Source organism: Cibotium barometz, chromosome 32 (assembly GCF_041138505.1).
Source record: "Cibotium barometz isolate CiBa-2024 chromosome 32, ASM4113850v1, whole genome shotgun sequence".
Taxonomy (NCBI): Eukaryota; Viridiplantae; Streptophyta; class Polypodiopsida; order Cyatheales; family Cibotiaceae; genus Cibotium; species Cibotium barometz.
Window position 1 is genome coordinate 35,924,967 of NC_141077.1, and position 21,499 is coordinate 35,946,465.

General features: G+C 44.4%; 1 protein-coding gene across 1 annotated transcript in view; it reads left to right on the plus strand.

The window, feature by feature from the left end:
* The first annotated feature begins 5,767 nt into the window (after window positions 1-5,767).
* The window catches only part of LOC147620140 (threonine--tRNA ligase, mitochondrial 1-like), a 99,029-nt gene continuing 83,297 nt past the window's right edge, over window positions 5,768-21,499 (plus strand). Inside the window, exons 1-2 of the mRNA XM_086772332.1 lie at window positions 5,768-6,143; window positions 6,565-6,676. Of these exons, the coding sequence (XP_086628458.1) occupies window positions 5,872-6,143; window positions 6,565-6,676 (384 nt within the window). The 5' untranslated portion in view covers window positions 5,768-5,871. The remainder of the gene's footprint in view (window positions 6,144-6,564; window positions 6,677-21,499) is intronic.

Consider the following 21,499-nt stretch of genomic DNA (forward strand, 5'->3'; position numbering starts at 1 on the left):
TTGAGATCCAAGCAATTAAATGATAAGAGAAAATTTTGGCATAATTCAAATTATGAGTATTTATCAAAAGTGGAATTTTGAGCATTATTAACTTTATTGGGAAATATGGGTAGAATTGATTTTTGTAAATCCCATGAATCTTTTACTCAAAAAAAAATATTGAGTATAGTTTACTTGAGAAATTTGAGAAAGAATATAAAAATATCCATCGAGAAAACTTAGATAATTCTTATTCAGAAAAGAGAATGTGGAATCCCTGGGAGGATGGAGGATCCAATGAGTAAATAGAAGTTTAAAATTAATTCTCATTAATGAAGCTTAAGGAATGAAAATACAATACTTAAATGCTCTTTCTAAATTTTTACTATTCAATTCTGATAAGGTTTATTTTTCCTTTTTAAACCTTCAACAACACTGTGATACGTAGATTCAATGGGATTGAGAAAAAGTACCTTTAACTAGGCCAAACAATTGGCAGAAACTTAGAAAAGTCCTATTAGTATATCGAAAGTAGAAAACGGTACTAAAAGTGGATGTGACAAGATATGATATAGATTTGAATGAATGTGATGGGATGTAAATGGATGCGATGTGATTAGATGAGATGTGAATGTGATTAGAGGAGATGTGAATGTGATGTGATAAGATGTGAATGTGGTGTAAATGGATGTGGATGTGAATGTGAGGAGATGTGGATGAGATGTAAATAGACGTGGATGTGAATGTGATAAGATGTGAATGAGATGTAATGATATGTGAAAGGATGTGATGTGATGAAAATGGATGAGAATGAGATATAATGTGATAAATGTGCATGTGAATGAATGAATGCATGTGGATGAATGTGATAAGCTGTGAATGGATGTGGTGTGATATGGATAGATGTGGATGAAATGAATGTGATGTAATATGGATAGATGTGGATGTGATGTAATGTGGATGAAATGAATGTGATGTGATATGGATAGATGTGGATGGAATGTATGTGATGTGATGTGGATGTAATGAAAGTGATGGGTGTGATGGGATGTGAATGGGTGTGATGGATGTGAATGGATGTGGATGTAATGAAAGTGATGGGTATGATGGGATGTGAATGGGTGTGATGGATGTGAATGGATGTGAATGGGTGTGATGGATGTGATGGGTGTGATGAGATGTAAATGGGTGTGATGAGATATGAATGGATGCGATGAGATGTGAATGGATGTGAATGTGATGTGAATAAGATATGAATGGATGTGAATGTGATGTGATGATATTTGAATGAATGTGGTGAGATGCGGTGAGATGTGAATGTGACGTAATGAGATGAGAATGGATGTGATGTGATGTGATGTGGATCTGGGTAGATGTGAATGGATGTGATGTGGATCTTGGTAGATGTAATGTGATGTGAATGGATGTGATGTGGATCTGGGTAGGTGTGAATGGATGTGATGTGATGTGAATATGATATGATGAGATGGAAATGGATGTGATGTGAATATGATATGATGAGATGTAAATGGATGTGAATATGATGTGATGAGATGTGAGTGGATGGATGTGATGTGATGAGTTGTGGATGGATGTGATAAGTTGTGGATCTGAATGAATATAAATGGATGTGATATAATGTGAATGGATGAATAAGATGTAAGGTGGATGAATGTGATGTGATGTGGATCTAGATAGATGTGAATGGGTGAAATGTGATGTGATGTGATGTGGATCGGGGTAGATGTGAATGGATGAGATGTGATGAGGATGGATGTGATGTGATGTGATGAGGATCTGAATAAATGTGATGTGATAAGGATAGATGTGTGAGATGTAATATGATGTGATTGGATGAGAATGGATGAGAATGGATGAAGGATGATGGGAATAGATATGACTCGATGAGGAATAAGCAAAGTGAATTGAGTTAGAAGAATGTGGAATAATGAGAAATGATGTGGAATAATGTGGAAAGATGAGAGTTCGTTAGAAACTGTATTTTATGATTGGTTTTGAATGATTGTTTTATGTCAAGAATGCTGGGGAAGCATTTTGACCATCTTGTGAATGAGGTCGTGGAGACCTAAGTGATAAAGTTGCAACAGTTGGACGAAAAGTCAATGGAGGACGTCTCGCGTAGCAAGATTGGCCGAGGTCTTGACCAGCCTCGGTTCGATTTAAATGGTGAGCTTCTGGTACGGTGGATGAGGGACCAAGGAAGTAGCCTATGAGTGAAGTGCTAGGTGACCTACGAAGGAGCTAGAGGGTGCTGACCATACGGTGCTCGGGCTTTGGGTCACCGAAGATACCCACGCGTGCGTCGAGGAAGAAAATGAAACAAGGTGTTAGAGTTGTTTTCTGAACTCGGGCATGGATCTGGTTGACTGGCCTTGTTGGTTCTCAAATGGATGAGTCCATGGCTCTTTTATATGGATCTGTTGGTTGATCTTGCTGATCTTCAATGGAGAGTCCATTTGAATTTTCTAATGTGATTATATTTTCGGGTACTATGAGCTAGGAACTATTGAAAAGGCCCCTGAGTGAACAGGTGGTGAGCGTTCTAATGATGCCATAGGTACACGATGAAGGAATGATTGTAAGTTGGAATTCAAGATAGATATTTTGGAGGATTATGATCAGTGATATTATGGTTTCATTAAAAGATTATTTTAAAGACAGCTGAATCTGTGAAATAGGCAATTTCATATTGGGTTTGTAAGTGGTGTGACTATCTTGAAGTTTGCTTGAAGCACCGGCGGGGGCCTAGGAACTCTTTTCCGTGGTACCCGGGGCAAAACATAACCAAATTCATAAATGGATCCTATCACTATAGTGGTTGGGCGGTTGGCTAACCCATGGGATTGGATGGGGTTAGGCTGGATTGATGGATCCCTAAAATGAGACTCAATTTTGTTAAATTACGATAGTTGAAGTAAATCCTAGATAACCCTTGTTCTATGGAAAAGAATCAATGGCTATGCCTCTTGATGAGGAAAAAAGCGTTGGACTCTATGATCCAAGTGCAAGTCTCTTCCTTGATTTGACCTCCATGAGACTTACGGGTTCGGTCGGATCAATTTGGTTAGTGAAGACCTTGACTACGTTAGAATAAAATATCCTGAAGGAATCGCCTATGTCTAGGCGAGGGAAGTTTTTCCGAGTTCGATTTTGGAAGAACCGAGGGTTAGTCTCTTGTCCCAGATATCCGTGGTGGGCGAGGCCTTGAGTGAGAGGCTCTGCCCTGCACAAGGAGTGCTACTTCCGCTGCTAGTACCCCAGAATTCGTTGCGCGGAGGGGGAATGGATCTTTCAGAAACAACCTACAAGAATAACTTGTACAATGGCAAACACTTGAAGTTGATTATGGATGGCAGAAGAGAACATAGTGGTGCACACAAGGGGGTACTTTTAAAATGAAACGAATGAATTAAGGCGAAGGTAGGTTTGAAACAACCTACAAGGAATAGCTGGTACATCAGAAAATGCTTGAAGTTGATTATGCATGGCAAAAGACACATCAAACAAATGTAGAACACAGCAGTGCATAAGAGATGCGCTTTTATAGGACAACATCCATGCCTAGGTAGAAATTACGAAAAAGCATCAAAGCATCATCATTCCAATATTTTCATCACCTATTTAAGCATTTAAGTGTTATGATAAAAATGGAAAGCTCTTAGGATTAAGTTATTTGTGACCAAGTCTACCTTATTCAAGCAAATTTCATTGGCACATTAAGCAACCGTAGAACAACATGGCAGTGCACACAAGAGAGGTGCTTTTGTAGGAGAACATCCCCATGCATAGGTAGAAAGTATACAAAAATTACCAAAGCATCATCATTTCAATGTGTTCATCCAAACTATTTAAGCATTTAAGCACCATGAAAAAAATGGGAAGCTCTTAGGATTAAGTTCTTTGTGACCAAGCTATCTTATTCGAGAAAAATCCATTGGCTATCTAAGAGAAAGATTAGCCACCAAAAGAAAAGGAAGTAAAATTAGCTAACATATCAAATTGGTGGTAGTATTATTGGGTGAAGTTGATGAGAAATTGTTGTATAAGCCAACTGTCAATCTACAAGCACAAGTGTGAAGAAGAAGCTAGTAATGTGAGGAGTATGTTGAAGGGTGCCATTGGGATAAGGTTTGGGGAATAATTCCAAATCCAATCGAGCAGAAGTTTGAGGTTAAAAGTGATTGATGTTGTCCTTTGATTGCATTGACGTAGATTGCGGTGACTCCATAGGTGACTTGATACTTGTGAAGCCACATGACACCTAGTTGGTTATCTGTAGTTGGAGGATTCCTTCTAGATCATGACCTAGATTAAGCCATGACCAAATTCTAGCTAGACACTTGGATAGCGGGCTTCGGTGGTATGGGATTGTGTGCTTTGAATTACATGCACAATTATTATAGGTCTAGCCCCAAGCTCAAGCGCCTCTCTAATGTCTACCAAGACATTAGGGATTGTGTGCTTTGAATTACATGCACAATTATTATAGGTCTAGCCCCAAGCTAATGTCTACCAAGACTTGTCAAGATGCAAGCATGAGTACTTCTAATAGTACTATGCTTCAACATACCTGTTATTGTACTATGCTTCAACATACCTCTAATAGTACTTTGAATACTTGTTGCTAGAATGTAAGTTTTCCAAATACCAAGTCTACTTCTAAGTACTTCTAATAGAACACTTTTTCCATTTTGGGTTGCCCTTGAATCGTACCAAAAGATTGTATGGAAATATTTTGAAGCTAATGAAATAAGGCAAGGCCACATAAAAAAAAGCACACTTTGTGCATGCGTTCAATATTTATTATAATAGAATGTTCACATTTTCATATAATAAAATGTTCACGCTTTCATGCACATGAAAAATCGTAGTTGGCTAGATACATAATAGCAACATGAAGGACATCTTTTTCATTTGTCTCTAAGTCTCAAAAACTAAATGAAGGAACAAATTAAAGCCAATGTAGGTTTGAAAAAGAACAATTGATACACCAATAAACACTTGAAGTTGATTATGGATGGCAAAAGACACATCGAGCAAATGTTGTGAAGTGCACACAAGGGAGGTGCTTGCACAGGACATTGTCCATGCATAGGTAGAAAGCATGCAAAAGTTACTAGCATTATCATTTCAATATGTTTATCCAGCCTATTTTAGCGTCATGGGATTAAGTACTTTGTGACCAAGTCCATCTTTATTGGAGAAATTTTAATTGGCTATCTCAAAAAGATTAGCCACCACCAATAAAAGGGAAGTAAAATTGGCTTGCAAATTAAATGAGTGAAACTATTATTGTTTGCTAATTCAAGAGGTGATAAATTTCATTCAAAAGTAATTTTATTTTTTTGGGGTGAAGTTGAAGAGAAATTGTTGTATCTGCCAATCTACAAGCACAAGTGTGAAGAAGAAGCTAGTAACACGAGGAGGATGCTGAAGGGTGCCATTGGGCTAAGGTTCGAGCTAAAGTTCGGTGAGAATTACCAAAACCAATTGAGCTAAAGGTTGAGGCTAAAAAGTGATTGATGTTGTCCTGTGATGCATTGATGCGATGACTCCATAGGTGATTCGATACTGAGTTGGTTATCTCTAGTTGGAGGATTCCAACTAGATCATGACCCAGATCAAGCCATGACCAAACTCTAGCTAGACACTTAGATAGTGGGCTTCGGTGGTATGGGATAGTGTGCTTTGAAATACGTGCACGATGATCATAGGTCTAGCCCCAAGCTCTGGGGTGTTAAAGCTCCTCTCTTCAAACATAAAATCTACACACCTCCATAAAAGAAGAGACTTCCACAAAAGAAGAGAGATACAAAACTACTTGCCTTGGAAGATTCAAAAGCATGGAAAATACGCACCAATTGAAAACTGATGCTGCTGTTAAGAGGGAGGGTTTATGAATCAAGAGAGCGCGTGAGTAGGGTTTTGCGGCTTGGCTGCTGCATCCCCGCTGCTTCTTCCCGTCTCCTCCTCCACCCCTTTCATGCCATGGCGCCTGTTCAAGCCCACCACCAGGAGAATGGCCCCGTGCTCAAGGACCAGGCCTACCTCGACTCCGTCTTGCAAAAGCGCATCGATACGTTCACCCGCATCCAGAAAGAGCAGGCCCTGCGCTACCAGCAGATCGGAGGAGCCCCCCTGCAGTATGTATCTCACGCCATTGTCGCCTTTATGCTCATCTGCAAGCCTTTACGGTTTTAAATGATTCCTGCTTTTAGGGTTTCGATGAACTACTAGGGAATGGCATAAATGCCAGGGTTTTCGACAACATCCCTGCATGCGAGCTCTGAAGGTCCTTCGTAGATATCCGTAGCAACAAGAAAAGGCGTGTGCGACCATTGGAAGTCCCACTAAATCTACAAAAAATGAACACCTAATTGAATGCTCACAAAAAGCATGATCACAGCAGCCCACAGACAGGATGTTGTCCACAGCTTGCTGAGAGTCTTGACTTTTTACGCTGCCTTGAGCTGCTGGCCAACAATTAGGATTTTGAATGAATTTTTTGAATTCTTCATCTGTGGTGTCTGCTTTTTGCTTACTGTAGTTTGTCATGTCACTCAGAATCACGCTTCTCAACGGTGCTATAAAGCAGGGGCAAAAGTTGATTACAACTCCTATGGACATTGCCATAGAGATCAATCCGAAGAATTATCATAATTGGCTGATTGCTCAAGTATGTGTTCTTTTGTGTTCAGTCATTTTTGTCTTCGACCTTGGCCTGTTGCAATTTGCAAGGTTTGTACGAAGTTCATTGACATGATCTTGATAGCTATGCAGGCAAGAGTAGGATAAAAGTTAAGTAGAATTGTTTTTATTGAGGCTTATTCTTATTGCCAGAATCAAACTCAATGAAGTGAATCTTTTTTTTTAGTGCTTTAAAACTTTTCAAGATCACATCCCATAGGAAAGCCTTTTCAAAACCACATCCGCTAGGAGAGACTTTCATATGGTCATATTCCTTTTCTTGCCCAAGAAAGGATCCTAGCATTTGCATAAAGCAGGTTACAACTCTCAAAAAGAGGTATTAAGCACAAAAGTGCCTCATGTGAGGTACTCAGGTATGAAAACCAAAAAACAAGAGGAGGGGGGCTGCGAAGAGTGTGGATGATGTCCATCTCGATAAATTGGATAGTCTCTATCGACAGGGTGACAAAAGCATTAATGGCCTCGCTGAATAGGGCATGCCAATTGGCTAAGCGGTGATCTGCTGATGAGCTCCCACCTAGCTCACACAGGACTCTTGAGTGTTATGTACCTGCAGACATGGGGATTAGATTGTTAACTTGGGGTTAGGTTGTAACTTGTCAGAATGTGCAGCGGAGATGATGACCAGATCTGGGAACACAAGAGCAAAACGCAATGCAGAAAATAACAGCACAAGAGAGAGAGAGAGATAGAGGCGTGTAACTCTGCTCTATATACACAAGTTAGATCCCAGAATGATACAACTTGACAAGGGGGCTATGGGGCCATTTTATATGGCCCCAATACTGCAGTCGGCCTGCTCATGGGCAGCCGACAGGACCTGTAGAACTCCACGACCAGCAACAAAACACCAGTCGGCCAGCTGAGCACTGTCGGCCAGCAGCAGCTGTGAAGTCCATGACCTGTCAAACACAGTCGGCCACCTCCAGCAAGTAGATTGATGCAGTCGGCTAACAAATGGGTCCTCCTGCCACCACAGTGCTGCCCCCAAGCCATAGTAAAAATAGGAAAAATATGGGGAAAAATACGGGGAGTGAGGAAAAATGAGAAAACACCTACAAGGGTGGGCACACCCACAACAAAGGCCCTGGTGTCAACATAAAGACAGGATATGACTTCTAACACCCCCTCTCAGCTCCTGGCTGTGAAATCAACCACAGGGAGTTGGGGTGCCGCCTGAGCAAATCTTGAGATAGCGACTTCGTGAAGAGGTCCACCGTACTGTCCCCCGTCGAACAAAACTCTAGCAAGATGTCATCAGCAACGATCTGTTCACGAACAAAGTGCCTCTGGATGACCATTGTGGAAGCTCAATCCTGCAATGCACCCTCTGCATCCTCACCACCTCACAAGCAGCATCACAAGTAGCGCGGTACTCTGCCTCTGTCGTCGACAAGGCAAAAGATGACTGCCTCTTACTGCGCCGTAAAACTGCTCCTGGGCCTGAAGTAGATCTCCTCGTGTCCAGATCTCCTCCCCAAAATGAGTCACTCCAACCGTGGAGTCGGACTCCATCAATCAATTCCCCTCCTGTGTAAATGAGTCCACGATCCTTCGTATGCCGCAGAAACCACAAGATACGCAATCCTGCCTCCCAAAGAGTCATCTGCAACCATGAGCTCAACTGCCTCATCAGGAAGCTCCCGTCCAATCTGGTGTCCATAACCAAATCAATGAACCATTCTGCTTTCGAGTCAAAGAGGCATCACACTGCTCACAAGGATCAACACCTGTTACGGTGCAAAGCCAAGTCTTGGAAACCTGCTGAAGACCACGCAAGGCCTTCTGAAACCTGTCAACCACCCCCTCTGAATCCGGAACCACAAAGCTTGGAGAATGCACCTCCTTCTGCAAGTAATCAACTGCCACCTGCCTGGCTTTCCGAAAGGTCCCCGTGGAAAGAACATCCTCACCTACAGGAGTTTCTTTGTCCCGAATACTACGAGACATCAGAGCATAAGTTACCTGTTCAGTTTCCTTTGACTGACGAACACAAGAACTACCAACATCAGTACTGGCAAGTTCCTGCCAACTGCTGCCATAAATTGGCAAGCTATCCACCATCTGGTTGCGGAAAGCGTGCACCTGCAGCGTATCCACACTTAAGTGGCCATTACCAGACTGCCACTCATCACAAACATGAGGACCTGGGAGAGAGAGTGCTGAAAGCTTGTAAACTCCATTCTCCACTCCGCCTTCCCAAACCACTTGGCCTGTTGCTTTGTTCTGGAGAGCAACAAAATGCTCATCAAACTCCACCCGTACGCCAGTCTTGCAAACCTGATGCACTGACAACAGATGAAAACCAAGTGACGGAACATACAACACCTGGGAGGAATGCTTCCCCCCTCTGCCATCGGGAACTATCTCCATCTTGCCCTCACTGTGAATTGGGATAGTGGATGTATCCCCAGAAAGAATGTGACTAGAATACCTGCAGAGATCCTGTAAATCTGAACGGGAAGGAGTCATGTGCGTGGAAGTATCATTGTCTAGAATCCACTCCCGAGTATTCGTTGCGGAGAATCCTCCAACCTCCTCCCTGCTTGAAGAAAATGAAACATCGGTGTCCACAACCTCCAGGCGCACAAAAGCCGGAGTCTTCATGATTGTTGTTGAGGAATCTTCACCCTTCTCGGTCTTCCGCTTGGGACACTGTCTCCAATAGTGGCCTTTCTCGCCACAATCATTACAGGTCCTCTCTGCCTTTAGTTTCTCGCGGTCAACGACGGACTTCTTCTTAGAAGACTTCTCCGATGAAGCCTCCCTTTGCCCGTGTTACGGCCTTTCGACCGTTGGCCAGATAAGGCCTCCGAACCTCCAGCCTGAGGAGGGTTCGTGAATTGTTCCTCTTGGCCCAAGACCATGGGCACAAGCTCCTCCCACGTGATGGTGCTGCGCTTGCCACTGGTAATCAAAGACGAGTAAAATGCTGAGTACTGAGAGGGCAAGTGTGACAGCAACGTTATGGCCATGTCCTCTGACGATATCTCCTTCTCGGCCTGAAGAACTTCCTGCTGAAGAGCCTGCAGCTTGTTAATATGCTCCCGCACCGTCAATGACTTTGCAGGGCTCATAACCCGCATCTGTACTTCCAAGGAAATCCTTTTCATGGGCGATACCCTGTTGTAACACGAGCAAAACACAATGCAGAAAATAACAGCACAAGAGAGATGTAACTCTGCTCTATATACACAAGGAAGATCCCGAAATGATACAACTTGACAAGGGGGCTATGGGGCCATTTTATATGGCCCCAATACTGCAGTCGGCTTGCTCATGGGTAGCTGACAGGACCTGTAGAACTCCACGACCAGCAACAACAAAACACCAGTCGGCCAGCTGAGCACTGTCGGCCAGCAGAGCTATGAAGTCCACGACCTGTCAAACACAGTCGGCCACCTCCAGCAAGTAGACTGATGCAGTCGGCTAACAAATGGGTCCTCCTGCCACCATAGTGCTGCCCCCAAGCCACAGAAAAAATGGGAAAAATATGGGGAAAAATACGGGAAGTGAGGAAAAATGAGAAAACACCTACAAGGGTGGGCACACCCACAACAAAGGCCTTGGTGTCAACATAAAGAGAGGAGATGACTTCTAACATAGGTTGCTAATTTGTGGTTAGAGGGCCCAAAAGCTTAGTAAAAGCAGGCTAATTATTAGGGCTAAGGCTTATAAGTTAATAATCCTATAAGTATAGCTTTTATTTGAAAGAAGAGCTATATAAGTGAGGTTTATGTGATGAGTGGATGATTGTGTTGTTATTGTTATGTGACAAGATGGTTTGTCCATAGACCTTAGAAGTCTTCTCCTTTGTGCCTTCGAACTTTTGATTTCAATACTCTTTATACTAAATTGGACTTAAATGACTTGCATAGTAGAATTAAATCTCTGATTTTTAAAGTCTTTCATTACAAACTAGAGCACAATAGATACAAAGCTTTGTTGATAGAAAATTCAGCTCTTCATTTTGATTTTTGCTGGTTGAAAAACAAAAACCAAGACAGCCAAGAATAAAAAAAGATACACGAAGATTCTAGACCAAGATGATATTATGTCTTGGTTAGATATTCTCCTAGATAATCTCTATATAACCTTAGGCGATTCCTTATTTAAACAAACCATTGGTATTCCTATGGGTACTAACAGGGCCATTTTTCTTGCCAACTTTTATCTTTTTACATATGAATTTGAATTTATGGAACACCTAGTTTCTTCTGTGTTACGTGTCCTGTCTTTATCCACAATCTTTGTCAAGTGAGACGTTTTGTTGATGATCTTTTTGTTTCCAATATTCCTAATTTCCAAGACTTTATGTATTTAAACCCTACCTCTCTAGGTGGAGGAATTTATCACAAAGAGTTTTGTGAACTTAACTGCAGTGTGTAAATAATGACCATTGTTCTTTTTTGGACCTTAAGATTTCTCAATCTTGTGTTGGTTTAGATGTAGATATATATGATAAACATTTACAACCTGAGTATTCCTGAAGGAGAAAGCACAGGCGGAAGTATAAATAGTAAACATATGAGAGAGTGCAAAGGAGATTGAGAGAGTTGGACAAGATCACCTTTTATAACAACAATAAAGCTTTACAATGGCAATGGCAAGCAACTGAATGTTGAACTATGTGCAAGGGAAGTGGATAAAAGAGTGAATCATAGGGAACTCCTTTTATAGTGTAGGAGGAAACTGGCTGACTACCTCTAGGGCTGGCCCTGGACAAATAACTAGGAGAAAAATCCAGTAAAATCCCAAATAAATAGTAAAGCCCAAAACACTTAGATGGACAATTCTAACAATTCCAACTTAAATATCATAAGAATACCTCACTTCACTTCTAATATTTCTAAAATAACTAAATATGGTGCTGTCTCTTCTCAGTTTTTTAGATTCTCTCGTATTTGTTCAAACAAGTTTGCTTTTATTGCTCAAGTTTGCCAACTCATCAATTTGCTTGTGCAAAAGGATTATTGCTTTAAAAAGGTTTTAAGCAAAGTTTGTTGCTTTTTGAATCGAAGTAGATATATCTTTGAGATTTTTGCTTTTGGAATGTTTAAGATTATAAGTAATAAGTTTTACAAAAATGGGGAGCTTAAAAGCTCATTTTGTGTTTAGATCATTTTAGCTCTTAGTTGTTATTTATCATTACTTCTAGTCTTGCTTAATTTTAGCTCTTAGTTGTTATTTATCATTACTTCTAGTCTTGCTTAATTTTTGCTTTAATAGGGAAGTGATTTGTTTTTGCTAGTCTAGTTGTAAGTGCTAGCCTTCATCATGGTTGAGTCTGCCCTTCATCTCCGGAGAAGTGATAGAAACTCAGCTCGTTGGTCTTTGTATAAAAATTGTGTCCTCTTGGTTGGGGTAAAATTTTTTATATGTAAACCTGCATCTACTTTGGGGCGCTGATGACGTGAGTAGGGATGTCGTAGCACCTAGTCCATGCTATGCATGAGGAATTTGATGATCTTATACTTCATAATTGGACAATCTTTGTGGTAAAGTTCACACTTTTTGTATTCTTGTCTTTACTTCTTTTGTTTTAGTGAATTAGTCATTTAAAGTTTTTTTTATATAAATAAGTTATTAAATTGTTAGAAATTATTTTGTTGTGGTTCAATAAAGAATTTGATTGTATGTATGTGAGCGCGTGTGATTTAGTTATGTATTTGTCTATTTTTGCAAGTTATTATTACTATTATTATTATTATTTTTTCTCGTGGGTCTCTATTAAGTTTTTTTTTAAATTTTATTTTTAATTTTTAAAATTTTGTTTGTTTTTGGTGATTCTCTTCTTTCTTTTAAATTTTTTTGTAAGTTTAGATTCATCTGGCCTTATGTCGGTATCTGCCCATAGACCTTAGAGGCAATACATTCCGGTTTGTTCATCCTTGATGCATACGGTCCACCAGTGGCCCCTTACGGTAGGTGCTAGTGGTATGGGACAATTGACTAGTGTGGTTGGTAACGCTTGTATCCTCGTCCTCTACGTTGTTCGGGTTGGACCAGAGGACCGGTCGAGTGATGATGTCACGTGCATCCCGCACTTGGACGCCACGTAGATATATCTATACAGAAGGTGCAGGACCTGGGATGGTAAACTGGTCCCATGTGAGGCCAGTCCGGGACGAGTCAGCCAGGGTTCCATCCCAGTCGTCCGAGGTCAGGTGTGCACTGTCCTGCACATGAAACAGTGCTAGTCTGCAGAGTCTCCCTCTGGAATGATGTCAGTGATTTTGTGTATTTGGTATGGTACTGGATGCCAGATTATTGTGTAGATAGTTAGGGTTTGCTTTTAGGAAAGGGGCCAGCCCATGGGGCTACCCCAAGTACTTGTGTGGGCATGGGGACAGTGTAAAACCACCCCCATGAGGGCCAGAAGGCCCTAGCTATACCCACCAGCCATGGATAGGCCATGGAGGGCCCTAGGACAGCCCTAGGGGCAAGCCAGGGGTATAGCATACAGGTTGTCCAGCCTCTTTATGGCTGTAAGGGCAAGTATGGGGCAGCCCAGGCTCCAAACAGCATGCATACAGTGCCCAAGCCTGTAGAAAACCAAGCGCCTAGTGCCCAGCCATCAAGGAAGTGATGCGCAGCCTTTTACTGATTTTATTCAGCATTTATTACTATTTTCCAGTCGTGGGCAGAAATAGAGTCAGCCGCGTGGACTTGAGCTGGCCGACTGCCTTTATTTGGTAGTATAAATACCAAGGCCCACAAATCAGTGTGTTATCTCATAATTCACCAAGGGCTAAAGCAACCAAAGGCCAGGACAGCCAAGGGCTTGCTAATGCAAAGGGGTGAAGGACTGCAGGTCAAGGGCAGAGTTATCTCAGCCAAGAAAGGTCAAGTTTCCTGTATTTTCTTTTTAGATTTACATCATTCTAATAAAGCAAATACACCATTCGTGGTGGGGGCCCTACAGAGGGTATTCAGGACCCAATACCGTGTCCTCTCCTCTCTCTCTCTCTCTCTCTCTCTCTCTCTCTATTTTCTGCACATCTTCATTCAGTTTGTGCGTTAATTCCGTTGCGAAAAGTGTGCTGATTTCTGTGCATTGAAGTTACCGATCTCCCCCGAAGCTTCCACATGTTACAGTGGTATCAGAGCCTACTTCAAGTGCAAAGATTCAGCAAAGAAACCAGAATTTTTCTCGCTTGTGTGGTTGGTTTTTAGACGTAGGTGGACTACCCCTTTCGGAGTGACTCCTGTCTCTCGAAGGATGGTTGGTTTTTAGGCTCTGGAAGCCTCCGGAAGTCTCCCACACACATAGTGGATGGTCAGATTGCACTCCGGAAGGAAGTGCGTTTTCCTGCTATGGCGAGCTTCGACGATGAGAGAGACTAAGAACCTTGGGACCAGAGTGCTTCGGGCAGCCCAGGTAGGGCACCAGGCTTGAGTGTTACAGCAGATGATGCGAGCAATCGCAGACCAGACGACCAAGTTGGAAGAGCAGAAGGTGTAGATCTTGGCTTTGGAAGAGCGTACCCATTCTCCAGCGTCGCGTTTTCCATCTCCTCCTCCCTCTCCTTCGGTATCCCAGATTCCAAATCCTCGACACAGGGACCCTCTCGCGGAGTCACGATTGCAACCGAGCTCTTTGCTTGAGTTGCAGATGCGTGCATTGGAGATTCGACAACGTGAAGACGAAGCCATGCGACGCGTGGAACACGAGCGCTACCTAGGAGCTTTGGATGCCAGATTGACACCGGCGGCGCCCTCGAATCATTTTTCCAAGAAAATGAACTTCAGTAAGTATAATGGTAAACTCGACCCCACAACTCTTTATTCATGCTTGCATTAGTTTGAAGCTTACTTTGCTGCAGTTAGAAAGACAGATACTGACAGAGTGATCTTAGCCAGTTGGTACTTGGAAGGTGAGGCCATTCCTTGGTGGACTTAGTGGGCTCATGCCCACACCAGATTAGGTATGGCAGCTTATGTGTGGGACGAGTTTATCCGTGACCTTAAGCAGCGGTTTCTACCGCCCCACTACCTTGAGCGCCTCGAAGACGAGTTCAGGGGAGCGCGTTAGAACGCGCAATCAGTCCTTCAGTTTGCCAATAGAGTTTCGACTTTATGTTTGCAATTAGGCTTATTTGATTCGGACAAGAAAGGGCAATTTTTGTATGGCCTTGACACGCAAATCTATTGGGAGGTGCGTATGTCTAGGCCAACCACCTTCGAAGACGCACTCTCGCTTGCGCAGAGTGCAGAAATGAAGCATAATGGTGGCAAGCCCAAGACTTCCCAGCTGGCTACTCCCAAGGCTACCGCCTCAGGGGGGGAAAGGCCAGAACCAAACGGGGTCTTCCCCAGGATAGAGCACGGGAGCCTATGGCTCCAAGAACTCGAACAATGCGTCTAAGCTTACTCCAGACCAGAGAGTGGAGGCAGGCAAGATTGGTGGCAAGTTTTGGAACAGGCTGCTAGGCGTGCCCGTTTCGTCTTGACTTCGATGGACAAACAGGTTGAGGGTTTTAGCACATGCATGACAATGAGCATCAAGTATGAAGCTCTTGGTGCTAAATTAGCTATTCAGGGCATAGAATTTGTGCGTGACTTTATGGTTGCCCCTCTTGTAGGAGCAGACATAATTTTGGGCATTCAGTGGTTTCACAAGTTTCTTCCTGATGTTAAGTGGGACAAGCACACGTTCCAGATCAATCAAAATGTGTCAAACGCCCCAGTGACCATTAAGTGTGAGCCAGGAATTCCAATTTTTCTGCTCATAAGCCACTTGCAGGCTAAGCGAGCAGTCAGGAAAGGTGCACATTGTGTGATGATATACATCCAGACAGCCTAAACGGTGGCCAGTGCTTCCGAGTGAAATCGATCCCGTCAAGTGGGAATAGACTCCGTTGGACACCCACACGCGTAATAGCACAACTTAATATCACAATTTGAAATGGACAACTTAATAACAACGAAAAATTAAATTGAAATGAAATGAAATAGATGGACACCAGCACTGGGGCCGGAACGGGCCGACCCCCCCCTCAATATATGATATATTATTGGGAGTATTTAACAAATACAATGCTCCATGGGTTCAACGAACCAGATGATGTCCATGTACAAATGAATACAGTACCAAAAAAGAGGCTCGAAGTCGACGTACGAAGTAGAGCGACCACTTGAGTGGTCCAGTCTCTACGGTCCTGTGCCTTCACTGGACTCCACGGAGAGCGCTCCACTGGTGTTCCAGGACCACGCACAAATAGGCGGTCCTGTACTAACGCCTGGCTCTCCCGATCTCGGCATCTTTGGACTGTGGTTCTCTAAAAGCTTGGACTACCTGGCACCGAACGGGTGTTAGCCGTAGAGAGAATCCTTTATCAGATTTACAACAAAGTTCTTTACTTAAATCTGAATTCACTTACTTGTAGCTCGCAGATGGAAGACCAATACCCGAGGTGTTTGTGCGTAGCTACTTGAGAGGTGAACACCAGGACACAGCAGCCTGTCGAGGAGGATGAGGGGTAGCTGCCTGTGGAGAAGGTGTAGCCATCTGAAGAAGGGAGATGCCGCCTATTGAAAGGAGGCACAACCGCCTGCAAAAGGAGGAGCACAGCCACCGGCTGTGGAGGAGGAGGAGGAGGCCTAGCTGCCTGCAAGGGGAAGTTGAGGAGAGCAGCCGCCTTTGGAGAGGTAATGTCTGGCTGTAGGAGCACAGCCACCAGTCTGAAGAAGAGAAGTGGTGCAACCTAAAGAGGTGTGGAAGAGCAGCCACTATACAGAGGAGGCAGCCTGCTGTGGGAGGCGCTGCCTGTTGAAGGTGGAGCGCAGCCTGTTGAAGGTGGAGCGCAGCCTGCAAGAGCCTGCAGGAGTGAAACGCAACCTGCTGGAGATGGAGAAGGAGCCGCCTGTATGCAGAGCACAGCCGCCGGGGGATCAGAGGTAGCCACCTGGCTGCAGTGGAGAAGGGGCAGCCTCTACTGGAGGGGACAACCACCTGCGGGAGGAGGCAGCGCAGCCTGTGCAGCCTGCTGGTGATGGCACACAGCTGTCTGCAAAAGGAGGCAGTGCAGCCTGTGCAGCTTGCTGGTGATGGCACACAGCTGCCTGCAAAAAGGAGGCAGCGCAGCCTGTGCAGCCTGCTGGACAGAGGGAGCCGCCGTCAGTTGAGTGGGGTGAAGATGGCGCAGCTTGAAGCGGAGGAGACGATTGCCGGTTCTCCCCTTTTACGAAGGGTGGTCGCCTCTTTTTAACAATGGGAGTAGAGTTACACAATTACAGCTGGCTGGCTCCCCACGTTTGCATGTGGGCGGCCAGCTTCATGGTGTGGTGTGGGTAGGTGGCCATGCACCCACCCCCACACACACAAAGGGTTTAGTGTGGTCCACCTTGGCACATATGTGGGTGCCCGCCCACTTTTAAGTGAATGTGAACTTACAACCTTATAAAATAAAAGGTTAGAATTAAAACTATTACCCCAACAAGTGCAATACACTTACCACCTCTTCACATGCAACAAAACTTGTCAGAAGACAGAGCAAATTTCACGACTCACTGGCAGGCGTCCCCGCTCAGTAAGTGACACGTCAAGCATGCAAACACAAGAATACAAATCATGCGAAAACAGTTTCAAACATGCAGAACATGAGTGCATGTGCAAATAGTATCATGGACATATCTCCCGTTCATGGAACAAGTACAAAATATCTGTCGGCACAAAAATGGCACGACATAAAACATAAATCCTGGTCTTCCTATGGAGTGACAGTCCCATAGGTAAAACACAGTTCCAGGCACGAGCCTCCCTATGGAGTGACAGTCCCATAGGTAAGACACGGCACAAATACTGGCTCTTCCATGGCGTGACAATCCCATGGATAGAACACAGTCCAGGTCATACACGGGTGGCACCAATCTGGCTCCCGTCCATACGACACCATCCTGTTAACACACGGGTGGCACCAATCTGGCTCCCGTCCATGTTAAGCAAAAATACTGGCCTCTTCACATGAGACACCGGCCTGGCCTCAAGTGAACGAGACACAAATCTGGAGATGGACCAAATGGTTGGCCAATTGGTGACATCGAGAAGTACTCGGCTCTCCATGAAAAGTTCCAGAAGATTTTTCTTCGGGACAGTCTCCCTCCCCAGCTCCCCCCGTCCAGACCGGAGGACCACAAGATTAACCTCCTCCCCGGCTCGGAACTCCCGTGCAAGTTTCCATATCACCTTTCCAAGGCAATGGAATCGGAGTTGGACCGCCAACTCCAAGAATTGTTGCAATCTGGCTTCATCCGCCCCAGCGTGTCGCCATTTGCAGCACCGATCTTATTTGTTAAGAAGAAAGATGGGTCTTCTCGATTGTGTGTTGATTATCGTGCACTCAATAAGCTGACTATCAAGAGAAGATTCCTGATGCCTCGAATAGATTATATTCTCGAGAGGCAGCCTTTCGTACGGAACGGGCCCACTATGAATTTGTGGTCATGCCATTTGGCTTGACGAACGCCCCAGCTACATTTAACTGATGATGTGTGTTTTCCGGGATTTGATTGGAAAGTGTGTTCATATTTCTAGACGACATACTGGTATTTTCAGCTATGGTTGAGCAGCATGACATTGATGTGGAGAAAGTCCTTAAATTGCTGGAAAGCAACGAGCTCTACGTCAATGAAAAGAAGTCAGAATTTTATCTGTTCCAGGTGCATTACTCGGGATACATAATTAGTGCAGAAGGCATTCGACTTGATTTGGCTAAAGTGACCGAGATTGTCAATTGGGAAATACCTCAGACAGCCTATGACATCAGATCCTTTGAGGGTATATGCCAGGCATACTCCACCTACATAGACAAGTTTTCTAACCTCTCGGCATATCTCACCGATCTGCCAAAGGGAGTGAAGACAAGAAGGCAACGGATTCAAATGACTCCACGAGCGTTGGAGGCACTCAAGAACCTCAAGGTGGCTTTATTAGAACCTTGTTTAGCACTTGCCTCTTGGGACGAGCCATTTCAAGTGATTACCAATGCGAGTAACATCGCAATTGGCGGTGTGTTACAACAGAATGGTCATCCAATAGCTTACATGTCTCGTAAGTTACTGCCTGCAGAGAGAAATTACTCAGTCTACGATCGTGAACTCCTAGCAGTTATACATTGGAAACATTTTTTGTATGGCCGTGACTTTGAGGTTCGCACTAACCATCAAGCATTACGCTGGATTCAGCCAATGCCAAGTGCACAGTGGAGTGACCGACAACACCGCTGGAGCCAGATATTCCAGCAATTCAGTGGTATGATTGAGTACCTTCGAGGAAAGGCCAATCCAGTGGGGCTGATGCTTTGAGTAGGAAGGGACAAGTGACTTCGATTCAGACCACTAGGCTCGACCTTGTTGGTACAGGACTAGATGACATGATGTGGATTCCGAGAAATTCGGTACACAATGGGAACATGCATTGGATGCCACAGGACCATGCCACAGGACCGTGTGTCATGAAGTCGTTTAGGGAAGCTCTTCTCCATGATGCCCATGACGCCATTACTGGTGGTCATAGGGACATGAATTCGACTCTGGAGAAATTGGAACGGCAATATTATTGGCCAAAGATGAGGCGAGATGTGTTTACATATGTACAACGCTGTGATATTTGTTAAAAGGTGAAAGCTCCTCGCAGAAAGAAGATAGGGTTATTACAGCTCTTGCCAATTCTTCAGGGTCCTTTCCAAGATATTTCCATGGACTTTGTCACGAATCTGCCTCCCAGTCCGGGTAAGCGTAATACGCAGTGCTTAACTATAGTTGTTATGCTTATTCCTTGCAGGGCCAATGTGACCGTCGAGGATGTTGCCCAGTTGTTCATTCGGCATTGGTACCCAATTGGCGGGATTTCCAGGACCATAGTGTCAGACCGAGATGCCAAGTTTACCAGTCATTTTTGGAGGGCATTGTTTGATAACTTTGGTACTAAATTGAATTTTTCCAGTGCATTCCACCCATAGACGGACGGCCAGACAGAGATATACAACCAGTTGGCCTTTGATGTGCTGAAGTGTTATGTCCACGATCAGCAAGGTAAGTGGGAGTCTTATTTGCCTTTAGTTCACTGGTCCGATGTGAGCCCAGTCTGAGACGAGTCAGCCAGGGTTCCATCCCAGTCGTCCGAGGTCAGGTGTGCACTATCCTGCACATGAAATAGTGCCAGTCCGCGCTGTGAGTCTCCCTCTAGAATGATGTCAGTGATTTTGTGTATCTGGTATGGTACTGGATGCTAGATTATTGTGTAGATAGTTAGGGCTTGCTTTTAGGAAAGGGGCCAGCCCATAGGGCTACCCCAAGTACTTGTGTGGGCATGGGGACAGTGTAAAACCACCCCCATGAGTGCCAGGAGGGCCCTAGCTGTACCCACCAGCCATGGATAGGCCATGGAGGGCCCTATAACAGCCCTAGGGGCAGGCAAGGGGTAACATACAGGTTGTCCAGCCTCTTTATGGCTGTAAGGGCAAGTATGGGGCAGCCCATACAGGCTGCCTAGGCTCCAAACAGCATGCATACAGTGCCCAGGCCTGTAGAAAACCAAGCGCCTAGTGCCCAGCCATCAAGGAAGTGATGCGCAGCCTTTTACTGATTTTATTCAGCATTTATTACTATTTTCCAGTCGTGGGCAGAAATAGAGTCAGCCGCCTGGACTTAAGCTGGCCGACTGCCTTTATTTGGTAGTATAAATACCAAGGCCCACAAATCAGTGTGTTATCTCATAATTCACCAAGAGCTAAAGCAACCAAAGGGCCAGGACAGCCAAGGGCTTGCTAACGCAAAGGGGTGAAGGACTGCAGGTCAAGGGCAGAGTTATCTCAGCCAAGAAAGGTCAAGTTTCCTCTATTTTCTTTTCAGATTTACTGTAATATGCGGAAGCTTCGGAGAAGAATCGGTAACGTCAATACTCAGAATTCAGCACTCTTTTCGCGACGGAAACTAACGCACAAACTGAAAGGAGAAGTGGAGAAAATAGAGAGAGAGAGAGGGAGAGGTGGAGAGGACACAGTATTGGGTCCCAATTACCCTCTGTAGGGCCCCCAGCACGGATGGTGTATTTGCTTTATTAGAATGATGAGAAATCTGAAAGAAAATACAGCAATCTTGGACCTTTTCTTGGCTGGGAATACCTTGCCCTTGACCTGAATCCTTCACCCCTTTGCTTAGCACCCTCTTGGCTTTGTCTAGCCTCTTATGCTTGAGCTCTTGGTGGAGAATGAGATGAACAATTGGGATTATGGCCTCCACTATTCATACTACCCAATCATGAGCAGTCGGCCAGCATCAAATACTCCCACGACCAGAAATTTAGCAATAAATGCTAAATTAAATCCCAAAAAATGCTGCTTTTTTTCCCTAACAGGCTGAAAGTGATGCGCTTGATTGTAAAGGGCTGGGCACAGCTTTTGCCCACAATCCAAGGGTTGGGCAGCCTGTATGGGCTGCCCCATACCTGCCCTACAGCCATGCAAAGGCTGTAAACTCTTGGAATCTGCCTTTTGCTTGCCCTAGGGCTGTCCTACAGCCCCTTCATGGCTGGTGGGTTCAGCCTGGGCCTTCCTGGCCCTCATGGGGGTGGTTCCACACCATTCCCATGCCCACACTAAGATCTGGGGTAGCCCTATGGGCTGGCCCCTTGTCCTAACCACTTCTACTTAGCGATCTGGCATCCGGCACCATACCAGATACACAGAACCACTGACATCATTCTAGAGGGAGACTCACAGGGCGGACTGGCACTGTTTCATGTGCAGGACAGTGTCACTAGCCTGGACATTTCCCAGTTTGAAAGGGG